The 23,412-nt window shown below is 45.2% G+C and overlaps 2 protein-coding genes across 2 annotated transcripts; one reads left to right on the forward strand and one right to left on the reverse strand.

Annotated features, from left to right (window-relative positions):
• Positions 1-302: 302 nt before the first annotated feature.
• LOC123412464 (ABC transporter G family member 42) lies at positions 303-11,339 on the forward strand. The gene is made up of 21 exons (XM_045105412.1): positions 303-983; positions 2,820-3,274; positions 3,421-3,497; positions 4,157-4,210; positions 5,029-5,119; positions 6,033-6,334; positions 6,430-6,711; positions 6,798-7,114; positions 7,199-7,359; positions 7,443-7,558; positions 7,635-7,791; positions 7,882-8,019; positions 8,101-8,288; positions 8,446-8,793; positions 9,057-9,347; positions 9,436-9,519; positions 9,625-9,758; positions 9,874-10,101; positions 10,183-10,354; positions 10,463-10,717; positions 10,803-11,339. Exons 1-21 carry the CDS (start codon positions 556-558, stop codon positions 11,070-11,072), a joined length of 4,548 nt encoding a protein of 1,515 aa, XP_044961347.1. The 5' UTR covers positions 303-555; the 3' UTR covers positions 11,073-11,339.
• Positions 11,340-11,660: 321 nt separating this feature from the next.
• Positions 11,661-19,962, reverse strand: LOC123412465 (kinesin-like protein KIN-14M). The gene is made up of 21 exons (XM_045105413.1): positions 19,578-19,962; positions 19,296-19,474; positions 19,107-19,205; positions 18,083-18,308; positions 17,684-17,835; positions 17,510-17,593; positions 17,315-17,392; positions 17,124-17,249; positions 17,012-17,041; positions 15,982-16,686; positions 15,805-15,886; positions 15,630-15,725; positions 15,367-15,546; positions 15,159-15,265; positions 14,864-15,042; positions 14,393-14,557; positions 14,056-14,309; positions 13,811-13,974; positions 12,970-13,520; positions 12,648-12,748; positions 11,661-11,941 (listed from the first exon to the last, which is right to left on the reverse strand). Exons 1-21 carry the CDS (start codon positions 19,606-19,608, stop codon positions 11,859-11,861), a joined length of 3,672 nt encoding a protein of 1,223 aa, XP_044961348.1. The 5' UTR covers positions 19,609-19,962; the 3' UTR covers positions 11,661-11,858.
• Positions 19,963-23,412: the final 3,450 nt, after the last annotated feature.

The following is a 23,412-nucleotide window of genomic DNA, read 5'->3' on the forward strand; positions in this document are numbered from 1 at the left end:
ATTAGGAAAAGGATCAAATATCAATCAGCTTCTTCAAAAGAATCAGAACACGAAATTTCACCACCCAACACGGCGCAACCCCCATCCCGCCGGAGTCAGCCGCGAGCCCACCCGCACAGAAGCCGGGTTCGCCCCCACCAACCCACGAAGACCACATAGTCGCAAAAGCTGGAAAAGGGAAAAAAAAAAAAGGCAGCGCGAGAGAGAAAGAGAGAAATCGCGGGAGAAGAGAATCACCGGCGCCAACCCCACGCGCGACCGCCCGCGTATAAAGTGCCGCGCACCACCACCACCACTGCCATTCCCCCCAGCAACGCCCACTCATCTCTTTTCCAGCCATCTCCCGCCCTCCTCCGCCCCGCGCGCATGGCAGTGCCACCCGCCGCGCGCCACCAACTGCCGCACTGACGACGCGGCCGCGGCCGAGCGCAAGCGCAAGCGGACAGGCTCGCTCGCTGACTGACCGGCCAGCTCCGACGTGCGCGCACGCACGTCCAGCGCCATCCCATCCTACCCGGTCCTCGTTCGAATAATCGAAGGTGAAGGTGGGGCGCGATGGAGAAGGTGTGGGACTCGGGGCGGCGGATGAGCCGGAGCATCGGGCGGGGGATGGGGGTCGAGACGTGGGGCGTCGACGAGGCGTTCCTGCACGGCAGCGGCGGCGGCGGCGGGAGCCGGCGGGGGAGCAGGGGCCACGCCGACGACGACGAGGAGGCGCTGCGGTGGGCGGCCATCGAGCGGCTCCCCACCTACAGCCGCATGAGGACGTCCATACTCCAGGCCGAGGCGGACGCCGCGGCCGCCACCTCGCCGACGACCGACGGCGCAGCACAAGGAGGCAAGCAGCAGCAGCAGCAGTACAAGGAGGTGGACGTGCGGAAGCTGGCCGTGGGCGAGCGGCAGGAGTTCATCGAGCGCGTCTTCCGCGTCGCCGACGAGGACAACCAGCGCTTCCTCCGAAAGCTGCGCGACCGCATCGACAGGTACATACGCGTCGCCTGCTTTCTTTCTTTTTCTTGTCGTTACAAATTTAAAATTTACAACTTCAAACATACACCTAATCAATCCGCTCGAGCCACTACCAGTTTGCAGCTGCTCATTTCTGTGTTTTTATATCCGTGTACGACTAACTAAACAAGTACTAGCAGTATTACAAAATCGATCAAGGATACGATTACGTGCAGGCGCAAGCCATTGGCATGGCACGGTTGTTGCATAATCTTAAAATCATTGCCTCCTTGCTTATAAACACTAGTACAAGGAACAACGACCTCTATATCCTGGCCGGCCGCAACACACATGTTAGAAAGCCAAAACGCTCGGAAAGGAACCCGTCAACTGTTCAATGTGGGTACTCAACCAACCAAGATCACGCTAAAGAACCCGGCCGATTTCTCTTCTATATACCCCACAAAACGAAACGAATATGATCCTCAATCCAGACTTTCTCGCAGGTCTATTATATTCGTTCTATTATACTGTAAAAATCCCCAACTAAAATCATCAAGACTTTAAACCCTCCTAGTCGTAAGGAGAGTTCAGTTTTCACACGTGCTGGTTTGAAAAGTAATCTGGGGGGTCTTCCTGGTGTGGTTCAAGTCGTACGCGCGAAGAAAGGGATTGATGGCAATGTGGCACTAGACCGGCGGATGCACGTTCACTTCTCTCCCTGTCCCCGTTCGCGCGCGATATGTTTCCAGGAGCTAATTAGTGGAGCGGATGCGTCTGTCCTAATGTCGTTGCAGGTGAACCGGTCCAAATCAAAGCACCCACAAGGGCTTGTGCAATCACGTCAGCAGGCATGTGCATGACGTCAGCACATCAGATTTTTTTTATTTTTTTTTGTAGCCCGAAATATCTAGCGAAGGCCGGATTTTTTTATGCTTGACAAATCAAATGTTCTACTCCCTCCGTTCCTAAATATAAGTCTTTTAAAAGATTTCACTAAGAGACTACATACAAAGCAAAATGAATGAATCTATACTCTAAAGTATGTCTAAATACATCCGTATATAGTCCTATAGTGAAACCTCTAAAAAGACTTAAATTTAGAAACGGAGGGAGTACATCGCAATTTATGTTTGTCGAGAATGGCAAGCTTTAGCTGATGAGCATGGCAAGTCCGCCTTAGTCCATTTTTTACAAGGAAATTGCCGTGCTTGCAAAATATATTTGCCATCCTTGTTGCTGTCATGAGAAAAGTTCAATTTGTCACGGCTAAAAGTCCGATGTCATTTCTAATAGTATTTTCGTATTTTGGCTGATTAATCTATATGGAGTTGGTTAATTTTTGACCTCCACACAATGAGTGCAGACACCTTTTGTTATACGTAACTTATTTTGAGTTGTGGATTAGGACCAACCGTAGTAGTTAGTGGTTGACTGAACAATCCATGGGGTTGTGCACTGGTACGTAGCACCAGCTGCGTACGCTTTACTAACTTCGGTTCAAGTTTCTTCAGAATTTGCTTTCGGGACTAGGCTAGAAATTTGCAATATTTTATGAGTATATATTTGCTCTTTCTACTTTCTTGATAGAAAACGATGCGCTTTGTGCGAGATTCCAACTGAAAACATTCAGCCTGTCTGTCTCCGGTCCCAAAGGTTGCCTAAAGTTGGCAGCCAAACCCACACTGCAGCTGGCTTGCTCCCAACGTGAATGAATCATGGCATCACTCAGTAACCTAAATCATTTCCTTTTCTGGCGTGACAACATACATAATAATTGTTGAGTAATCAGAAGTACAGTATAGTTAAGTCGACAATGTTTGTGGGAAGAAAATAAATCTCAACTGAAAATGGCATGTGCATGCATGCAGGGTGGGCATCGAGCTGCCGACGGTGGAGGTGCGGTTCGAGCGGCTGACGGTGCAGGCGAGGTGCCACGTGGGCAGCCGCGCGCTGCCGACGCTGCTCAACACGGCGCGCAACATCGCGGAGGGCGCGCTGGCGCTGCTCGGCGTGCGGCTGGGCCGGCAGGCGACGCTCACCATCCTCAAGGGCGTCTCCGGCGCGGTCCGGCCGTCGAGGATGACGCTGCTGCTGGGCCCGCCGTCGTCGGGGAAGACCACCCTGCTGCTGGCCCTGGCCGGCAAGCTGGACCCGTCGCTGGCGTGCGGCGGCGAGGTGGCATACAACGGGTACCCGCTGGACGAGTTCGTGCCGCAGAAGACGGCGGCGTACATCAGCCAGACCGACGTGCACGTCGGCGAGATGACCGTCAAGGAGACGCTCGACTTCTCGGCCAGGTGCCAGGGCGTCGGCACCAAGTACGGTAAGTGCACCAACCCTTCACCTAGATAGCTAGCTGTGCATGGATAATTTTAATCGGAGGACTTTGTTGGCTTGGCTTTTTGGTGCAAGTGGTGGTGAATGATTGAGGGTTCTGGATGATGGGGTGACAAATATATTCTGATGCAGATCTCCTGACCGAGCTGGCGAGGAGGGAGAAGGAGGCCGGCATCCGGCCCGAGCCGGAGGTTGACCTTTTCATGAAGGTAAGCTAGCGTCTTGGCATGCATGCACAATCTTTGCGGTTCTAAGCTTAGCTCAATTATACGAGAGAGAATTAATATTCAGTGGAAACCAAGTTACCATGCAAATCCGTCAAAACCACATAGAAACTATGTCCTCAAGTTTCCCAAAATTCTCGGAAGAAACAATACAGCATGCAGAAGAGATGGTTTTTCTACCAGACATGTAAAACTCCGAGTTGAAACATAAGTTCATTTGGGAGACATGAATAAAAACGTTCAACAATGAATACTGACATTTAAACTCGTGTTCGACCTTTGAATTTCGCATGCTAATAGTAGAACATTACCTTCTTAACATGCCGTGTTTTCTCAAGAATTCTTGAAAACTTTCCCATGGAGGTTTGGTTGCAAATTATTTTTCACCGGATATTCTCTCCAACCACCGAACCCGAAATTCTTCTTTAACGAAATGACACTTGCGAGAGACATGTATGAACGGCACGATCGGCAGGTAGGCCGGCCGACGTGTTCTCAGATGGTTCACAAAAAAGGAATCGTCTGATGAAACGAACTTGTGTTTTGATCGCGTGTAACAGTAGCCATACATGCTTTGTTTCCAAGCTTTACTTTTCTTCTGTACCATGCACGTCAGTGATGTATTGACCCCTCACTGTCTCCAGGCCACTTCGATGGAAGGAGTCGAGAGCAGCCTCCAGACGGACTACACCCTCAGGGTACGTACGCCATTTCTGACGGAGTATGAAGTTGCAGCTTTCTTCGTTTTGCCTTTTTGCTTGGCTGAAATAAGACCGTGGCGAGGTTGACGAGATGTTACAGCGACCGCACATTGACAAACCTGCACCGGTGGTCAGTAGAAAACATCAAGTAAGGAACAATCTCAATCGGCCGCGGACTGCGCAACACAAGCTAGCTGAGGTACGCAGGGTGGAGGCACGCGGGCCACAGAAACTCAAGACACCAACCGCGGCCGGCCATCTCCACTGGCTCGACACGCACGCCGTCTGTCGTCGCGGTGGCTGGTAGCAGCAGCAGACAGTAGTTGTAGAGGCTGAGAGGCAGAAGGAGGATAAGCACTGCGCTCGTGTGGTGGCAAAAGTAACCCTGCTCGACCGCACTTTTGACTTGCTCGGAAAGCGCAGAAACTCTGCTCCGTTTCCCACCATTTTGCCCATTGGTGGGGTCTGGCTGTAGCTAGCTTTGGGGACGGGGGGTTGGTGGATGGACGCACGCACGCCCCGGCTCACCCCGATGAATGATGGCGCCCGATCCATCCATGGCGTCACCGGATCGGCGCCGGCGCGGCAGCCCGCGAGATGCCCGTGACCTGTTTGCTGTTATGCCCGGCATGGCGGGTAACGGTTCCTTTCGGGCCATCAACCCCCGGTCCGGCTCCGGGTTAGCGAGGGTGGCCTGGACGAAATGAAAGTCTCACCGTGATTACCTTGATGGCGATGGACGCGGACGTGGTGACCAAGTGCTTGTTTGTTTTTGACTGAATCTGTGCCTTTTTTTTCTTATTCCATGGGAGCAGATACTGGGGCTGGACATATGCGCGGACACCATCGTCGGCGACCAGATGCAGAGGGGCATATCCGGCGGCCAGAAGAAGCGCGTCACCACCGGTAATCTCGTCTAATCATCATCATCATCATCATCATCATCGTGTCATGCTCATCTCATCATTGTGTCATGTTAGAACTTAGAAGGTCCTCCTGAGCCCTGAGATGAGTTTGCTGAACGTGCTGGCCTTTCTAGAAGGCCGACGAGGTTCAGGACCTCGGGCGTCTGTTAGATGCATGCGGTTGCTGTGTCACGTCCTGTGGTTCCTACGGATGAAGGGTGTGTGTGCGGTGTGCCATTGAGACGTGCTTCAGGACCACGCATTGGGGGCTTGAGCGTTTGGTTGGGAGCTTGGGAGGGGGGCGCGACCATTAGCGCACTGCCATTGCACAGTTGTTGGATGGTCGTTGCCACTCTTTCGGCGTTTCCTCTTCAAGCATACGGACGAACGCTACGATCCAACCTCTAGCCTAGAGCAACTAACTAATCGCGATGCTGACATGCTATGCTAGAGCTTCTTGCCTCTTTCTCTTGGGCTTTGGCAGCATCCTGTGCCGTAGAAAACTATGGTGATTTACAGAGTTACTGGAGTCAATGGCAATTTACAGATTGGACCTGCAGAAGTGCAGGGGGGGTAAATGTATGGCCGAAAATTGTTGACGTGAATATCGTCGCATTACATGTGTTTCTACTTGCTATTTGACACGTTCCTGCATGGGCAGTTTTCTCGGGCTTGTTTCTGCTTTGCTAAAAACAAGGCCAATCCATCGCATACTGTTTTCACATGAGGAATTTTCATAATACTACCTCTGTAAACTAATATAAGAGCGTTTAGATCACTAAAATAGTGATCTAAACACTCTTATATTAGTTTACGGAGGGAGTAGTAATTATTATTATTGATGAATCCGAGGAATTTTCGGAACATTAACAGGATGCATGTCTTTGAAATGATTTGACTCATTTGAATTGCAGGAGAGATGATTGTTGGTCCGACAAAGGTGCTATTCATGGATGAGATATCGACTGGGTTGGACAGCTCCACCACTTTCCAGATTGTCAAATGTCTGCAGCAGATTGTGCACTTGGGCGAGGCCACCATCCTCATGTCCCTCCTCCAGCCAGCCCCTGAGACCTTTGAACTCTTCGATGACATCATCCTCCTGTCAGAAGGCCAGATTGTTTATCAGGGACCCCGCGATCATGTCCTTGAATTCTTTGAGTCCTGTGGCTTTCGCTGCCCAGAGCGTAAGGGTACTGCAGACTTTCTTCAAGAGGTAACATCAAGGAGTAGCCTAGTTATTATTATTTTTTAAGGGATGAAAACTCCATGCTATGATATAAATGAAAGCCTTGTATTTAATATTCTCAGGTGACATCAAAGAAGGATCAGGAGCAGTACTGGGCTGACAAGCAGAGGTCGTACCGATATGTTCCAGTCTCAGAATTTGCGCAGATGTTTAAACGGTTTCATGTTGGGCTACAACTCGAGAACCATCTCTCGGTGCCATTTGACAAGAGCCGCAGCCATCAGGCTGCCCTGGTCTTCTCCAAGCACTCGGTGTCAACTCGGGAGCTCCTCAAGGCATCCTTTGACAAGGAGTGGCTCCTCATAAAGCGCAATTCATTTGTATACATCTTCAAGACCATACAGGTGGGCATAATTTTCCTGTCCATATCGCCACTTCTTATATTCCACAATGCGAAGGACCTGACATTATTTCTCGGTGAACTCCAAAGCTCATTATTGTAGCCCTTATCGCGTCAACAGTATTTCTAAGGACTCAGATGCACACAAGGAATCTGGATGATGGTTTTGTCTACGTGGGAGCACTGCTTTTTACTCTGATTGTGAACATGTTCAATGGTTTTGCTGAGCTCCCTTTGACCATCACAAGGTTGCCGGTGTTCTTCAAGCACCGGGATCTCCTCTTCTACCCTGCTTGGATATTCACACTACCGAATGTTGTTCTCAGAATCCCATTTTCAATTATTGAATCCATAGTCTGGGTGGTTGTGACATACTACACTATGGGATTTGCCCCAGAAGCTGACAGGTACATATGGAGTAGACTACATTCTGTCAAGTGAATCAGGAACTATCACTTTTGTGACCGCTAAATTGCCATCTTTGTGCGCAGATTCTTCAAGCAGTTGCTGCTTGTGTTCTTGATCCAGCAGATGGCCGGTGGGCTTTTCAGAGCAATTGCTGGCCTGTGTAGATCCATGATCATTGCTCAAACCGGAGGAGCCCTGTTCCTTCTCATCTTCTTTGTCCTTGGAGGATTTCTTCTGCCAAAAGGTCGATTACTTATCTTGTTCATTTTCACTTACACATGCTTCTGCAGCTTTGCTGACTAGTCCTTTGCTCTCCACTATCAACAGACTTCATCCCAAAATGGTGGATCTGGGGCTATTGGATTTCGCCACTGGTGTATGGATATAATGCTCTAGCAGTGAATGAATTCTATGCTCCTCGGTGGATGGACAAGTTTGTAATGGTTAGCTCACTGCAGCACTGATCTGTCACTGATTGACGTGTATGCCTTTCTAACAAGCTGTGTTCACTTTTGATAGGACAAGAATGGTGTTCCTAAAAGACTAGGTATGGCTATGCTAGAAGGCGCCAACATCTTCACTGACAAAAACTGGTTCTGGATTGGAGCAGCAGGGCTGTTAGGTTTCACAATCTTCTTCAATGTGCTCTTTACTTTGTGCCTCACATATCTGAATCGTAAGTATTGGAAAATCTGTCTTATTGCCTTCTGAGTTCTGATAATAAATTTTGGATCAGTATGTAACCCACTTACTCTTTAATTGTTAGCCTTGGGCAAACCACAAGCTGTTATATCTGAAGAAACTGCAAAGGAAGCAGAAGACAATGGACTTCCGAGAGAGATGGTAAGCAATGGAAGCATAAGAAGAAATGGCAGCATGAAATCGAAGGATGGGTCCAATAACAGTAAGCAATTCTGACTGAAGTCATATGTAAATAGGACAGAATAAGTAAAAGTTTCTAAACTGAAAGCTGAAATTATTTCAGAGGAAATGGGAGAGATGAGACTGAGTGCTCGTTTGAGCAATAGTTCATCAAATGGACTTTCTAATGGGATTTCACGAGTCATGTCCGTTGGCAGCAATGAAGCTGCTCCAAGAAGAGGAATGGTTCTTCCATTCAACCCTCTATCTATGTGTTTTAATGATGTGAACTACTATGTCGACATGCCTGCAGTGAGTTCACTATGCACAATTTCTCATCATTGTTTTCCTCGAACAAGCATCAAAATGAGTCCTTGTGAATTTTTTTCCGCGACATTTTTTCATATTCTTACCGTACCTTCCTCAATTTAAAATCTGGAAAATTTATGAGGTCTTCCTATCTACGTAGGAAATGAAACATCAAGGAGTGACTGATGATAGGCTCCAATTGTTACGTGAGGTTACTGGATCATTTAGACCTGGAGTGCTAACAGCACTCATGGGAGTCAGTGGAGCTGGAAAGACGACTCTTATGGATGTTTTAGCTGGAAGAAAGACTGGCGGTTACATTGAAGGAGATATCAAAATTGCTGGTTATCCGAAGAACCAGGCAACATTTGCAAGGATTTCTGGCTATTGTGAGCAAAATGATATCCATTCACCTCAGGTCACGATTAGGGAATCTCTGATATACTCTGCCTTCTTGCGTCTTCCTGAAAAGATCGGAGATCAAGATATCACTGATGAAATCAAGATTGTAAGTCATGTCTCTTTTCCTTTCGGAATGCTATATCTTTAGTTGCTTACCAACTTACATTAGAATACCAAATCATTTTGCTACTTCGACGAGGTGAATTAAGCATTTTCATTTGCTTGTTTTAATTACTGTCATACCTATTGGATCTTGGTATAAGTTAATTAGATGTTTGATATTTGATAAATATGTCAAGAAATGTTCATATAACTTGGAATTTTTTGTTTGCTTTATCGAGCTCTGATCACATGTTTCATTGGTTTCAGCAATTTGTTGATGAAGTTATGGAGTTAGTGGAACTCGACAATCTGAAGGATGCTTTAGTTGGACTGCCAGGAATTTCAGGTCTTTCAACAGAGCAAAGAAAGAGGTTAACAATAGCTGTGGAGCTTGTCGCAAATCCATCGATCATCTTCATGGATGAACCGACATCAGGTCTTGATGCAAGAGCAGCAGCAATTGTCATGAGAACAGTGAGGAACACCGTTGACACTGGACGGACAGTGGTTTGCACAATCCACCAGCCAAGCATTGACATCTTTGAAGCTTTTGATGAGGTGACTATTGAACATAAGCCGAATCATTTTGAAGTATTAGTTAAACCTTTTCAGAAATTAGACGATAACTCGGAGTTCTTTCCTGCAGTTGCTCTTATTAAAAAGAGGAGGCCAGGTGATATACTCTGGGAAACTGGGTCGCAACTCACATAAAATGATTGAATACTTTGAGGTACAGATAGTTTTACATGATGATGGTTTCTTTTTCAGTGGGAGATTCATTTAGATAACTACAATAAATATTGTTTATGTATAATCTTATGTTCAATGCTACCAGGCGATTCCCGGAGTGCCTAAAATCAAAGATAAGTACAACCCTGCAACGTGGATGCTTGAGGTCAGTTCAGTTGCTGCAGAAGTACGCCTGAGTATGGAATTTGCTGACTACTACAAGACTTCAGACCTGTACAAGTAAGAAAAACATGTTTTTCATCACATGGACCTCTAATGTTTTTCTCAAAGTATATAATCATGGTACAACTTTAAGTAACAAAATTCTCATGCAATACACCGTCTGTATTTCCAGGCAAAACAAGGTATTGGTGAACCAGCTAAGTCAACCAGAACCAGGAACATCAGATCTGTATTTTCCTACAGAATACTCGCAGTCCATTATAGGGCAGTTCAAAGCCTGCCTCTGGAAGCATTGGCTGACCTATTGGCGCAGCCCAGATTACAACCTTGTCAGATTTTCCTTCACTTTGTTCACAGCCTTGCTGCTTGGCTCCATCTTTTGGAAGATTGGCACCAATATGTAATTACCGTACTTATCTTTATCTTTGACTCCTTAATCCTAATGTACCAGGAACTGAATTTTTGGTGCCTTATGATGCAGGGGAGATGCCAATACTCTTAGAATGGTCATTGGAGCAATGTACACAGCAGTGATGTTTGTCGGCATCAACAACTGTGCAACTGTTCAGCCAATTGTTTCAATCGAGAGAACAGTTTTCTACCGAGAGAGGGCTGCTGGGATGTACTCTGCAATGCCATATGCCATTGCTCAGGTAAGAAAAGAGCAAAATAGAAGAGCTATAACTAAACACAGTGGTAGCTAAAGTAGTAAGAATGTCATTGGTTTCTTCGGGTATCTCAAGCCTTTTGTATTGCTTCAGGTTGTCATGGAGATACCCTATGTCTTCGTCCAAGCCTCGTATTACACCCTCATCGTATACGCTATGATGAGCTTCCAGTGGACAGCTGTCAAGTTCTTTTGGTTCTTCTTCGTCTCCTACTTTTCCTTCCTCTACTTCACCTACTATGGGATGATGACTGTATCAATCTCACCAAATCATGAGGTTGCAGGCATCTTTGCCGCAGCTTTCTATTCCCTCTTCAACCTTTTCTCTGGCTTCTTCATCCCGAGACCGGTGAGTTGTGTTCCTAGATTAGACAATTGTTGCAATTCTGGCTTTTCGTAAGATCACTTACTTATTTTCTTCTTGCTTTCTCCAGAAAATCCCCAAGTGGTGGATCTGGTACTACTGGATTTGCCCATTGGCATGGACAGTGTATGGGCTCATAGTGACGCAATACGGAGACATGGAAGACATCATCACCGTCCCAGGCCAATCTAACCAGACAATCAGTTACTACATAACTCATCATTTTGGATACCACAGGAGCTTCATGGCAGTCGTTGCACCGGTGCTTGTGCTCTTTGCAGTGTTCTTCGCTTTCATGTATGCTCTATGTCTCAAGAAGTTGAACTTCCAAACACGGTAGGAGCAGAAAGCCAACAGACAAGATCTTGCAGGCAATATGGTCGATTTTTCTTGAACCAACTCTTCTTTTGTCCTTCCATTTTTGGGTCTATTTATGCAGTACCAGTGTAAATAGGGGTGTAGTTTTTTGGATCCTTTACATAGTCGAATACGATGAGGGTGCACCAGCCTTTCAGGCTTGGAAGTGTATTGCATTGCAAATTTGCAAAACTGTGCGATGAGCAGAATTTGTTCATGGCCTATAAATACATTGGAGTTTTTTCTTTCACAAGTTCACAACCAATTTTGTCGAGCAGCAAGGATGGCGACCTTAGGGCTTTCTAAATGGTGAATAATTTCTTCTTTTTCTCTTACCTACAAGTTTAAATTTTGAGCTCATGAGATAGGATTTCGAATAATTACATAATAGATATTTTCAGTTATGTTAAGGGGGCATACTATGGTGGTGAAAATTAAGAACGCTCAACATCCTGACATACATAACTAAAACATCCAATTTTCAGAGAAGTACTGCATAATTGCTTATTCCCAATTGCTCATATCGTTAGAAAAGGGAGATGCTACCTTTCAATAAAAGAAGGGAGGAAGCTAAAACAACAAGAATGACAACCTTTCTTATATTTAACACTCAACAATGTTTTGTCAAAGTAGTGTCGTATGTACAGGTCATTTACATTCTCGCTTAAACAAATGGCAGCATCACTAAGCAGCCATCAAATAAAAAAACTTTCTGAATTTTCTGTACATAAAGGAACAAGAAGGTTGAAAGAAGTTCATCGACTTTGAGCTAATTCCATCTTTTCGGAGTATTCGAGGTTCTTGGTGAGGATGTTGCTTGTGTGATTGTGCTTCTTCGTGTGCTTGCTGATGCTGTAACAAAATAGTTGGTAAATACTTCAGAGTACTTCATATGCAATGTATAGATTTCAAAATTTCCACTGATTTCAGCTCATCTGGACCTAGTGAAGTTCATTGCTTAGTGAAGTTTATGTTTGCTGTATTGTATGAAGTGTACATTTCAAGTTCAGTTGATTTGATTTGTATCCAAAATGTTTGGCTATGGATCTTAGTACATGAATGGGTAAATACTGCACAAGAGTAACTGGGGACGGCACGGATCGAAGCATATATAGTCCCAGCCAAATTATCTTCCTAATCTCCCAGCCAAATTAACAGAGCTAAATCTGCTGCAGTTCATGAGCATGTTATAGTCCACGAGCTATAATAACTTGAAGTGGACCCACACTCATGACATGCTTCCTGTAGATTTGTAAATTGTCTTATCATGTTGTGTCACGTGAGTAATGGTATACTTTTTTCGAGCATTAAATCTACACTTGTCTTCGCGGTCAATGGAACATTCTGAAATATAATACTAGTTTGTGTGCTTATCTTCAGATAAAGTACTAGTGTACATTCTGAAGCATTATAAGGACATTGCAATAATAATTCTATACTTTATTTACTCAGATATTAATATCCTAAATCACCGAACAGCTGATTTAATTGCACCTCAAAGCAGTAACCATATCTTCTATGGTGGCGCACAATATCAATGGCATACAAGTGAGCTTACCTGAAGATCTAGGAGTAGAATCTCTTGATTTGGGCCACACACTAGAAGATGGGGCTGTTTTTGGTGTTGTTGCCTTTTGTACGCGAGTAGTCACCTTAGGTCTGCATGAGGAAGAATGAGTGTTTACAAATAAAAATAGCTAAGACAAAAGGCTAAGGGCCAAGTAAACATAGAGATATTCATATAATATTTTGACATCATAGTGCCTACTTACCTACTCACGAAAGGGGAATTTCTCCCCTCCTATGAACAGAAAGATGGTACTAAAGGGAAAATGGAACCATGAGTTCATGATGCTGCCAAGACAACTGGAAGTACTTACAGTCGATCTTTTGGTGTGTTGGGTGCATTTTCTTGTTCTTTCCATGTGCTAGCTATTTTTTCCTGCTCCGGAAAGAGAGAGAAGTCAACCATGCTACTTATTGAGCCGTCGGTTTCTGTACCCATGGATATGCCACTATCTGATATATCGCTTAACCTCCCCTCTGAATCGGCGTAACCAAAGCTCGCAAGCTCATGATCGGCTGAATTCGTACCCATCTCATCTTCAGGGAGCTTGGAAAGTACCATAATCTCCCTCTGCTGCTGGATATCATCAACCGACTGCATAGAGCTAGTTTCAGAATGCCTGTCACTGATCTCAGAGAAGTTATCAGCATCGGAGCCTGCCCTACTGACAAGGCCCATTGCCTTTCCGCCAGATGCCGTTCTTCGATGTTGTATTTTGCTTCCCAGGGATGATATGCCTGGGGAGGAGGACGAATGTTTCAGCAAGGAATCAGCACGTTTGCCTGCCTTTACCCTTGGGCTGTTAGTCTGTAGCTGGTTGATTTCCTCATCCTTCTTTGCAATTTTATCTTTGAGCAGTGAGAGCTGCAGGGTGAAAAAAGAATATTAGAGCAATCAAATGATACATGGAAGTATCTTGTGGTAAACTGTTAATAATTGAATTTTTTATTTTCAAACAAAAAAGACAACTGTAGTTGCATCTCATGCCAGAGGTAAGTGCCCACACCATCTACTACTTTTTGCAGGTGCATAGACCACATGAAGGAAAATAGAATAGTACTGTACATGTGATCAAGAGAAGTTGGTTATACATTTCCGTTGTCATTGTGTCAACAATAAATCAGTTAACAAAAAGGAAGAACGAAATTTTTAACCTGTTCCTTAAATTCTCTTATATCTTTGCCCTCTTTATTTGCCTTTGCCGCACCTAGTTCCACTCCCGAAACCCTTTCAGCAAACCTCAAAGTACTTAAACTCTCTGCATAAGATGAGACATCTGGATTGATCTGCACAAACATTAGGGTCTTCGCATGGCCACCTACAAATGAATGTTTTTAAGTTAAAAAATGTATATAACATGCAGAGCAATGTTATATAGATAATGAGGAAAGATAGGCACCCAAAGAACTCTGCAGGACTTGTGTAAGTTTGCTGTTTCGGTATGGTACATGAGAAGCCTTCTGTGATAAAGAAAATATAACATCTCCAAGAGCAGACAGAGATTTATTGATGTGTTGTGCTTCTTTGAGTCTATCGCCTTGAACAGCAGAACGGTCCACCCTTTCGCTTCCAGCAAGATCAACAAGATGGAGGGCCCCGCGCAAAGTAGCTCCAGTTTTTAAATCTACACCTTGAACGTGTACAGTGACAACACTGAAAAATACTCAAAATGAGCCTGTTTTTCAATAGAATCGGAAGAAAAACCTCTACTGGAATTACGAAACGGTAAGACTAACCTGTGAGATCTGCTGCTTCGCTCGTTCAGTGCTGTCGCACCCACCGCTCTATTCCCAAGTCCTGTTCTCATTAACTCAATAACGTCGGTCGTTGAGTTGACGGGATGCAATGTTGCATCAGGAACAGCAAGCCCATTGGGACGGCTGGAATTCAAAATCCCTAGAGTGTGCAAGTTAAAGGAAACAAGAGTCTGTTCTTTACATACTTGCATTTGTGACCTTCCAGAGGTTTAAGAGGGTGTGTGCTACGACAAGATGAACAGATAAGTGGGTATTCCATTAAGGACGGTAAAGGGATGTTTAACCAGGTTCTAAGCTTCTACACGTTCATTTGAAGTGAATCAACTGATCAGTCAAGTTTACAACTAGGCCTAGGTTCAGTATTTCAGTTGCATTAACACTTATTTTTAATCTAGACACACTAACAATTGATTTGCTAACTAAATCAACACATCATAGACAAAAGGATATTTCTTCTCTGAACCATCGCTTCCTAAGAGATCATGGATTTGTTCGTTGTATATCTCAATCATTTGAACACTAATTTCATACTTGAATGTATCTCGTCTATTGCATGATATAAAGAACAGGTCGTTGAGAGCTCTGAAATTGACACCCAATTCCTGCTCAGTAGCATCTTCAGGTCCAGTCTGAGATATTCATTAAGAAAAAAAAGGCACAATTAAAACATCGTATCTGTAAATAAATAATGGTTATCATTAAAAAAACAAATTAGAAGAAGATTATCATATTGAGATTTCCGTACCATTGTGTAGGTTTTTCCTGATCCAGTTTGACCATACGCAAAAATGCAAACATTATAGCCATCAAGAACTGATCTAATAAGTGGTTGAATATCCTTGAATACCTCATCTAGAAAAAGAAGACATAAATAAATAAATCAACATACATTGTATACTACCACTGCAGAAATATGATCTGTGAAGATGCACAGGCCACATTTTCATTAGTACCTTGAGAAATAGTGGGGCCAAGAACTTTGTTAAATTTGAACAACTTGCTCCCTTCTTTTCCATTTTTTGTAGGGTCTGCTAGAACGAGTTCACCGTTATCACCAATAAACTCAGTTGTACTAGACTTATGATCCTCGTTCGGAAGAAAAGGTCTTATCCGGCAAAAGACTCTGATATTTCCTGATGAAGAAATTAAAAATCTTAGAAATTCGATACAATTAATCATATCACCATATGTAAATTGACGCTGTTTGCATAGCCACCTTTTAGCTCCTGAACCTCGTTAAACAATTTCCTATTTTCTTCAAGAGTAGAATGATACTTCTCCGCAGCATTCGTTAATACCTTAAGGCTTTGTCCTGCGAAATCGCATCATAATTTAAGTTATGAAGTGCCAGCAACAAGAAGTCAATTAATTACTCACTCATTTGTTCATACCAAGGCCACTAAGTTCTTCAGACCATCTCTTCTGGCAGTTTTGGATTTCATGCCTAATGGAAACAGAAGATAACCTCAAATCCTGATAGGGGAGAAATTTTAACTTAAATTGATGACTTCACCAATTCTTAAAAAGAAATGCAGAGGAAATATAAAATTTATTTAATCAACCTATACCTGAATATTCTGCATTTGTATACCTACAAATTGGTTCAGCATGATTTCCTTCTGCTGCCAGGTTTGGATTCTTGATTCCAACAATTCTTCAAGATACCTTCCTCTCTTAGTAGAATCTTCTAGCTTTAGCTCCACATCCTTTATCCTCTGTTCAAAATCCCTATTTTCCTGCAAAGCCGTAGTCTTCAAATCTTGAATATATGTCTCATGTGATATTCTTGCTATGGCAAGCTCTTGCCTGAGTTGTGATATTACATTGGCACTGTTCTCTTTCTCCTTTAGTAGATTAAGTACATCTTCGTTCTTAGTTTCCAACAGGATGTGGCTCTTTTCGCATGATGATTTCATAGCTTCTAATTCTAACTTTAATTTCATAATTGTAACTTTATAGTTTTCTTTCTCCTTCATCAAACTAATGAGTTCATCTTTATACATGATTGGCTTAGCTATATGTTCATCTGCTGATTGATTTCTATCACCATCCTTGCCTTTCTTCAACCTAACCGTGTCTTCCTTCTCCTTTATTAGCCTAGCCATTTCTTCCTTCTCTTTCATCAATCTAATTATGTCTTCCTTGTCATTCAACAACCTAGCCATATCTTCCTTATCCTTTGTCAGTCTAGTTACATTTTCCTTGTCCTTCGTCAGCTTTGTCAGATCTTCCTCAAGTAATTGCCTTTTATCTTCAGATTTGTCTTTTTCCATCTGCACAATAAATTGAATTATTTTTAAAAATAGAACAAAATATTTGTAAGTGTTAATTTTCCTTTTTTTTATTAGCAGTAATAAGTCTATTATCCTTGGTATGGATAAACTCAAACTCTTGGCATTTCATCCTTCTTAATGCAAAGACAGGCAAAGCTTCTCTGTGCATAGTGTTTCTCTTGTAAAGATTGAAAGAACAGACATAGGACCGACATCAAATGAAAGATTTGAGGCGAAAATGTAGCTGAAATTTCAAAGTTTGAATAAAAAAATAGGAAAATGATGGAAATATGAAGATGTCACCAATGTTATATGAGAAACAAACCTTCATCTGGTGCACAGGCCCTGCAGCAACCTGGAAAACAATTAAGGAAATAATTAAAGGAAAGAGACCAACCATTTACATTTATATTGAGATCATCATCACCAAAACTTACATGTGCTTTTCCATTTGTTGCATTTGAGCTTACATGCATTTGCCCACTTGTCCCACTGGCTAGCGCCTCTAAAACTCTTATCCTTGATTTGTATTTCTCTTCGCGTGCTTTCATAAGGTTATTTTGCTGCATAGAGGTGAAATTTACAACAAGAAAAATCTGAAAAATGAGTGTGAATAAGTACTCCTTACGTTTCTTATGTGCTCTGCCTGCGTAGAAATTCGTCGTTCAACCTCCAATACGATCTTTCTCAACAAGAAAGCGAGATGCTGTGCAAAGAACACTATTGTCATATTATAGAAGATGAAAAGAGTCTGCGGCAAAATGTGTCAGAGATTCAATGTATGAAAGGAATAAACTAACTGCATTGCTTTTGAGTAGCCTACATAAGGAATTTCACCATTCTTCCTCTCAATAATCTCATCGAGGATGCCATTCACAACACTCAACAGTGACTGAGTAGGGGCATTCTGCAATAATAATTTTGTGATGTAGAGAATCAAAATCAAATCTGATGTCAAAATAATTCTAACAGATATATTTTAGTACACAGCACTTACATCCAAGCTGGTGGATTTCATCATATCTGAAATTTTAGAACTAGGAAGATCAGAATAACCTCCTTGCCTCAGTTGGAAGACTTCATGAAAATTGCGTCCAGCATGCCGCGATGTAGAAGATAGTTCATGTCGTGATATAACAGACGATGGTTCTACAGAAACAAATTGATTTAGCTGATAACGGAACCTGTTTTGTATAAAAACAGCTCTAATGGAAACGGTCACTAATGTATAAATCCACTTACGTGCAATTTACTACTAGTACAACTTGACAGTTAAAATTATGATTTCTTCTATTTCAGTCCTCATGAATAATGTAAAGCAGCACCCTCAGCATTCCCTCACTGGATAATTCCTCTAGGTAATACCAAATCTTTGAACACATAAATAGGATCTCACCTGACACGGCTGGACTTTTGGACACCTTTTGTAGCTTTGTTTCCATTTGTTTGTCATCTTGTCTTGCTTCAGAATTTTGTGTGACCTGGCCATTCTCCTTTCCGGGAAATCCCTTGGTGTGCATCCTCCCATTTTGTGGAAGGCCACAGGTCCAGCCTTCCCCAGCATGGGAGACAAACTGATCCCTTAGTGCAAGAAGACAGGCAACCACAGCTGACATCGGGCCCTAAATTAGTGCCAATAATGTCATAATAAAACCCAATGAGACGTGGATGATAAAGCTTTGTATTGCAGAAAACAGCTGGAACTGCAAACATGCTCCTTGGCAGCATCGCAAAACAGACAACTATTGTGAGAACACATGCAAATATAAAATATTGTGGCACTCCAATATTTTATTAATTTCAATGTTTTGGGCAGTTTAAGCCTGTATATATTCTGTTCAATGGTAAAGATGAATTCTCCATAATTTTACCAGTTGTACATCGGACTAGCCTATGTGTTCTAGTACAGATTCCAGAACCCATGAACAGCTCTAGTGACAGAAATTAACCATTTTTTTACTTCACAAAACAATTTAAGTACCACCGTTGCAGTAAAAAAAAAACAATCTACCGTTGTTTAACAACGAAACCGAGCAGCTATGAGAAACGGAATGCACCACAATGGCCGATCAGGTATTCAGACATCCTATGAGTTCGATAACTGGAAGCATTATTTGTTCAACTGTTCGAGACTTGGTCCACGTCGTCCACTACCGGTTAGATTCGGCAGGGACAGACTGACAGAGATTAATGTGTCGCTTGCCCACACAACAAACTGTTCAATGACAACCGGCAACACACAACCTAGAGCGAAAACGAGCTCCTAACTTCTCTCCTACTACCTCACAGCAATCACATCACCAGAGTCCCCGTCCGCAGGTGGCGACGGGTCAATGGGTAATCCAAAATATGAGCGCCGATGATCACTATCACACACACCAATTGCTGAATGAACTGAAGAAGGCAAACAACACGCGTACCGTCTGGAGGTCAGACGGGGTGAAGCCGGGACGAAGGCCCATCCGCTCCACGGCCGCGAGGAACCGCCCGACATCGCGCTCCGCTGCCGCCGCTCCGCCCTGCGGCACGCAGTACCAACGGCGATCACGACCAGGCAAGCGGTATCCGTACGTGGCGGGAGAGAAGCGGGTGGGTGGGTGGCGGCGTACCTCGTCGCCGCGCGGGGAAGCGGGGCGGGCGAGCTTGTCGAGCGCGGCGCGGAGCAGCGCGCCGTCCGCGAGCGCGGCCCGGAGCTCGTCGTCCGAGGCGCGCGGCGGCGGGAGCGGCAGCGCCGACTCCCGGAGCAGCGCGCGCAGCCACGCGACGGCCTCCGATCGCCGCCGCTCCGCTGCGGGAAAAAAAGGAAAACAAAATGGTGGAACGAGTCAATGGACCATCATCGGCGCGGGGGCGACCACAGTTTTAATGAAGCTCGAGAGGGTTTTACGTACGGGATTCGGCGGCGGTGGCGGCGGCGGACATGGAAACCGGTTGCGGCCGCCGGACGGGCGCGGTCGGAGGGAAGAGAGGGTCGGGGGATTGGAGCGGAGAGCCGTTTGACCAGAAGATGGAGGGAGGTGGGCTGCGCGCGCCGGGGAGAAGGGAGGCGTGGGGGAGTGGGCGACGTGCGGGGGCGATCGATGTGCTTGTGCTGTGCTGTCTGCTGCTTGCTAGATTCTGGGGTGATTTTGGTTCCCGTCGATCGTCGCGGATTGGGATTCTTCTCACTGAACTTGGCCAGGGAAGGTACAGGGTCAGATCAGCAGGCTGTTTACTTACGCGGGAGGGGAAGGGAAAGGTAGGGGAGCTGCCTGACCACACTGTTATCACAGGTCTTTCGAAACTAGGGACTCTTTGATTCTATATAGAAAACGTGAAAACATAGGATTGATATGACATGACCTTCTCAATCCTATAGGATTTTGGTTTCTACGATTCCATCATTAAAAAAATAAAAACGCTGCTACAAATCATTCGACTGATTTCTTCGGGTCGGTAGCCGTCCGATCAATTGTGCATGAGTTGTTGGATAGGTCAACAATGCTTCATCGCTTCCTTCCTCCCCCGAGGGTTAATCCATGGCTTCCTTCTTCACGCATCAGTTCGCCCCCCCCCCCGCGTCACCGACAGTAGTAACACCTATGAGCAGTGCGCGACAACGACGTATGTTGCATCGCAATGGACGGCGACGAAGGATTTTGCATCGCCGGCGGCCATGGTTGATGTTGCAATGCAGTTCACGGTGATGATGACGGAAGCAGCGACACGACACAATGGTTGCTGTGATGCAGCGCCGGCGATGTCGGCACAGTGGTTGTTGCGATGCAGCGGTGACGATGAAGGGTGTTGCAACGCACCACAGGGCGGCCAATGGCCATGACGGGAGCTGCCGTGCAGCGCTGGCGACGACGGCACATGTTGCAATGCAACACCGGCGACGACAGTACATTAGTTGCCATGATGCAGCACATGCGATGACAGGTGTTGCAACGCAGCACACGCCGGCCTTGGTGGGAGCTGCCATGCAGCGCCGCGACGACGGATGGTGCGACGTAGCACGTGTCGGCCATGACGGAAGCTCGTGACGTAGCACATGACGGCTATGCCGGAAGCTCGCGATGCAGTGCGCGATGATGATGGGGGAGTTGCTATGCAGCCATGATGAAGCTTCAGTGCATCCACGACGGAGCTTCAAACGCAAGCACGGTTGACTGGTCGTCCCCTCTACAACAGCGTTGGTGCCGCTTATCTTCTCTCCTACCGTGACGAATGAGAAGGGAAAAGAAACAGAAATGAATGGGTGTAGACTTCATGGAGAAGATAAGGTGGAGGAGAAGGAAGAGGTGGGCGGGTGGGCCCTAATGGGGTCACCTAGTAGTGGTAGGGGCATGGACCAGACATCCAGGGCCCACCTAGGGCCCCACACGGCCATTAAAGTCTCAAGACTACAGATGCATTCACATGTATACACGGGATCCACTCGGACCCATGGGGTCACTCGGACGTCTTCCAGTCAGTCGGCCATACACCAGCACTCGGACGGAGACAAGCATGGGCGACGTGGTAGCTTCAATGGCCGAGGGACTTAAAACCAGACACAAAGTGCAGTCAAGAGTAGCGTTACGAGTAACAACCATAGTTAGAGCTGCAGTTTCTAGTAACGCTTGTAGTTACTCACATTAAATGCCCTTCTAATTACGCTTGGCCGGTCCGGGCATACTCTATATAAGCCACCCGAGCTCTATGACAAGGGTTCAACATACGTTGTAACCAGACACCCCTAGAGAAAACACAAGCCTGCGGGCACGAGACGTAGGGTCTTTACCTCCTCCGAGAGGGGCCTGAAGTCACTAAATCCAAGTGACACTTACGTTGTAGCTAGGCTCCATCCCTCATTCGTACCCCTAATATTCATTGTCAAGATCATTCCCACGACGGTTGGCACCCACCATGGGGCTGTGCGTCTAGCGATTTACGGTGCTCGTGGAATTTGCTTTCGGTCACCATCATGGCCCTCGACGAAGAGATCCTGTTCGGTTCCCTGCTACTGCAACAAAAGACCTTCCAATGGCGCTAGAAATAGGAGTGTTGCTTGATACTCCCGCGCCAGAAATACTTCTGCTGCAGCTACGCCTTAAGGGACTTCCTAGGCAAGTATGCAAAGGATTTCCCCCGTGGCCTTGGAGCCTTGCGTTGGTGTTCCCTCGAAGCGGAAAGGGTGATGTAGCGTAGCGATGGTAAGTATTTCCCTCACTTTGAGAACCAAGGTATCGAACCAGTGGAGGAGTATCACAAGAGCCTGCAGAAACACAAAAAGCTTGTTCCCAACGCTATGAAGGGGTTGTGAATCCCTTATAGATTGTTTGCCAAGTGAGAACTGAAAGCAACAAAGTAACAAAGCAAAGTAAAAGCAGAGGTGTAAACGATGGATGTGAATAGACCCGGGGGCCGTAGTGTTTACTAGTGGCTTCTCTCATGAAAGCAAGTAGACGGTGGGTGAACAAATTACTGTCGAGCAATTGATAGAACCGCGCAAAGTCGTGACGATATCTATGGCAATGATTATATCTATAGGCATCACGTCCAAAACAAGTAGACCGATACTTTCTGCATCTACTACTATTACTCCACACGTCGACCGCTATCCAGCATGCATCTAGTGTATTAAGTCCAAAAGAACAGAGTAACGCCTTAAGCAAGATGCCATGATGTAGACGGACAATCTCATATCAACGACTGAGCCCATCTTGTTACCCTTGATGGCAACTACTTAATGTGTGCCTTGCTGCCCCTACTGTCACTTGGAAAGGTCACCACATGGTAGAACCCAAAACCAAGCACTTCTCCAATTGCAAGAATCATAGATCTAGTTGGCCAAACAAAACCCAAGACTCGGAGAGACTTACAAGGATATCAAATCATGCATATAAGAAATCAGCAAAGACTCAAATATATATCATAGATAATCTGATCACAAATCCACAATTCATCGGATCTCGACAAACACACCGCCAAAGAAGATTACATTGGATAGATCTCCATGAAGACCATGGAGAACTTTGTATTGAAGACCCAAGAGAGAGAAGAAGCCATCTAGCTACTAACTACGAACCCGTAGGTGTGAAGTGAACTACTCACGAGTCATTGGAGGGGCGATGATGATGATGAAGAAGCCCTCCAACTCCAAAGCCCCTCCGGCAGGGCGCCGGGAAGGGTCTCCAGATGAGATCTCGCGGAAACGGAAGCTTGCAGCAGCGGAAAAGTATTTTCGAGGCTCCCCTGATTTTTTGCTGAATTTTTGGGAATATATAGGCCAAGGATCTAGGTCAGGGGGTGGCCAGGGAGGCCACAAGCCCTGACACCGCCGCCTCCCCCTGGTGGCGGAGTGGGAGCTTGTGGGCTCCCTGGAGCCCACCTGGCTTGGCCCAGAGGCCCCCTGATCTTCTTCCGTTCGGGAAAAAAATCATTTCGGGGTTTTTATTCCGTTTGGACTCCGTTCCAAAATCAGATCTGAAAAGAGTCAAAAACACAGAAAAAACAAGAACTGACACTTGGCACTGAATTAATAAGTTAGTCCCAAAAAAAGATATAAAAGGTACATAAAACATCCAAAGATGACAAGATAACAACGTGAAACCATAAAAAATTATAGATACGTTTGAGACGTATCAAGCATCCCCAAGCTTAACTCCTGCTCGTCCTCGAGTAGGGAAGTGATAAAGAATGAATTTTTGATGCTTTCATGCTACCTAGCATATGTGTCCTTTGTAATTCCTCTTATGTGAC

This window comes from Hordeum vulgare, chromosome 7H (assembly GCF_904849725.1).
Source record: "Hordeum vulgare subsp. vulgare chromosome 7H, MorexV3_pseudomolecules_assembly, whole genome shotgun sequence".
NCBI lineage: Eukaryota > Viridiplantae > Streptophyta > Magnoliopsida > Poales > Poaceae > Hordeum > Hordeum vulgare.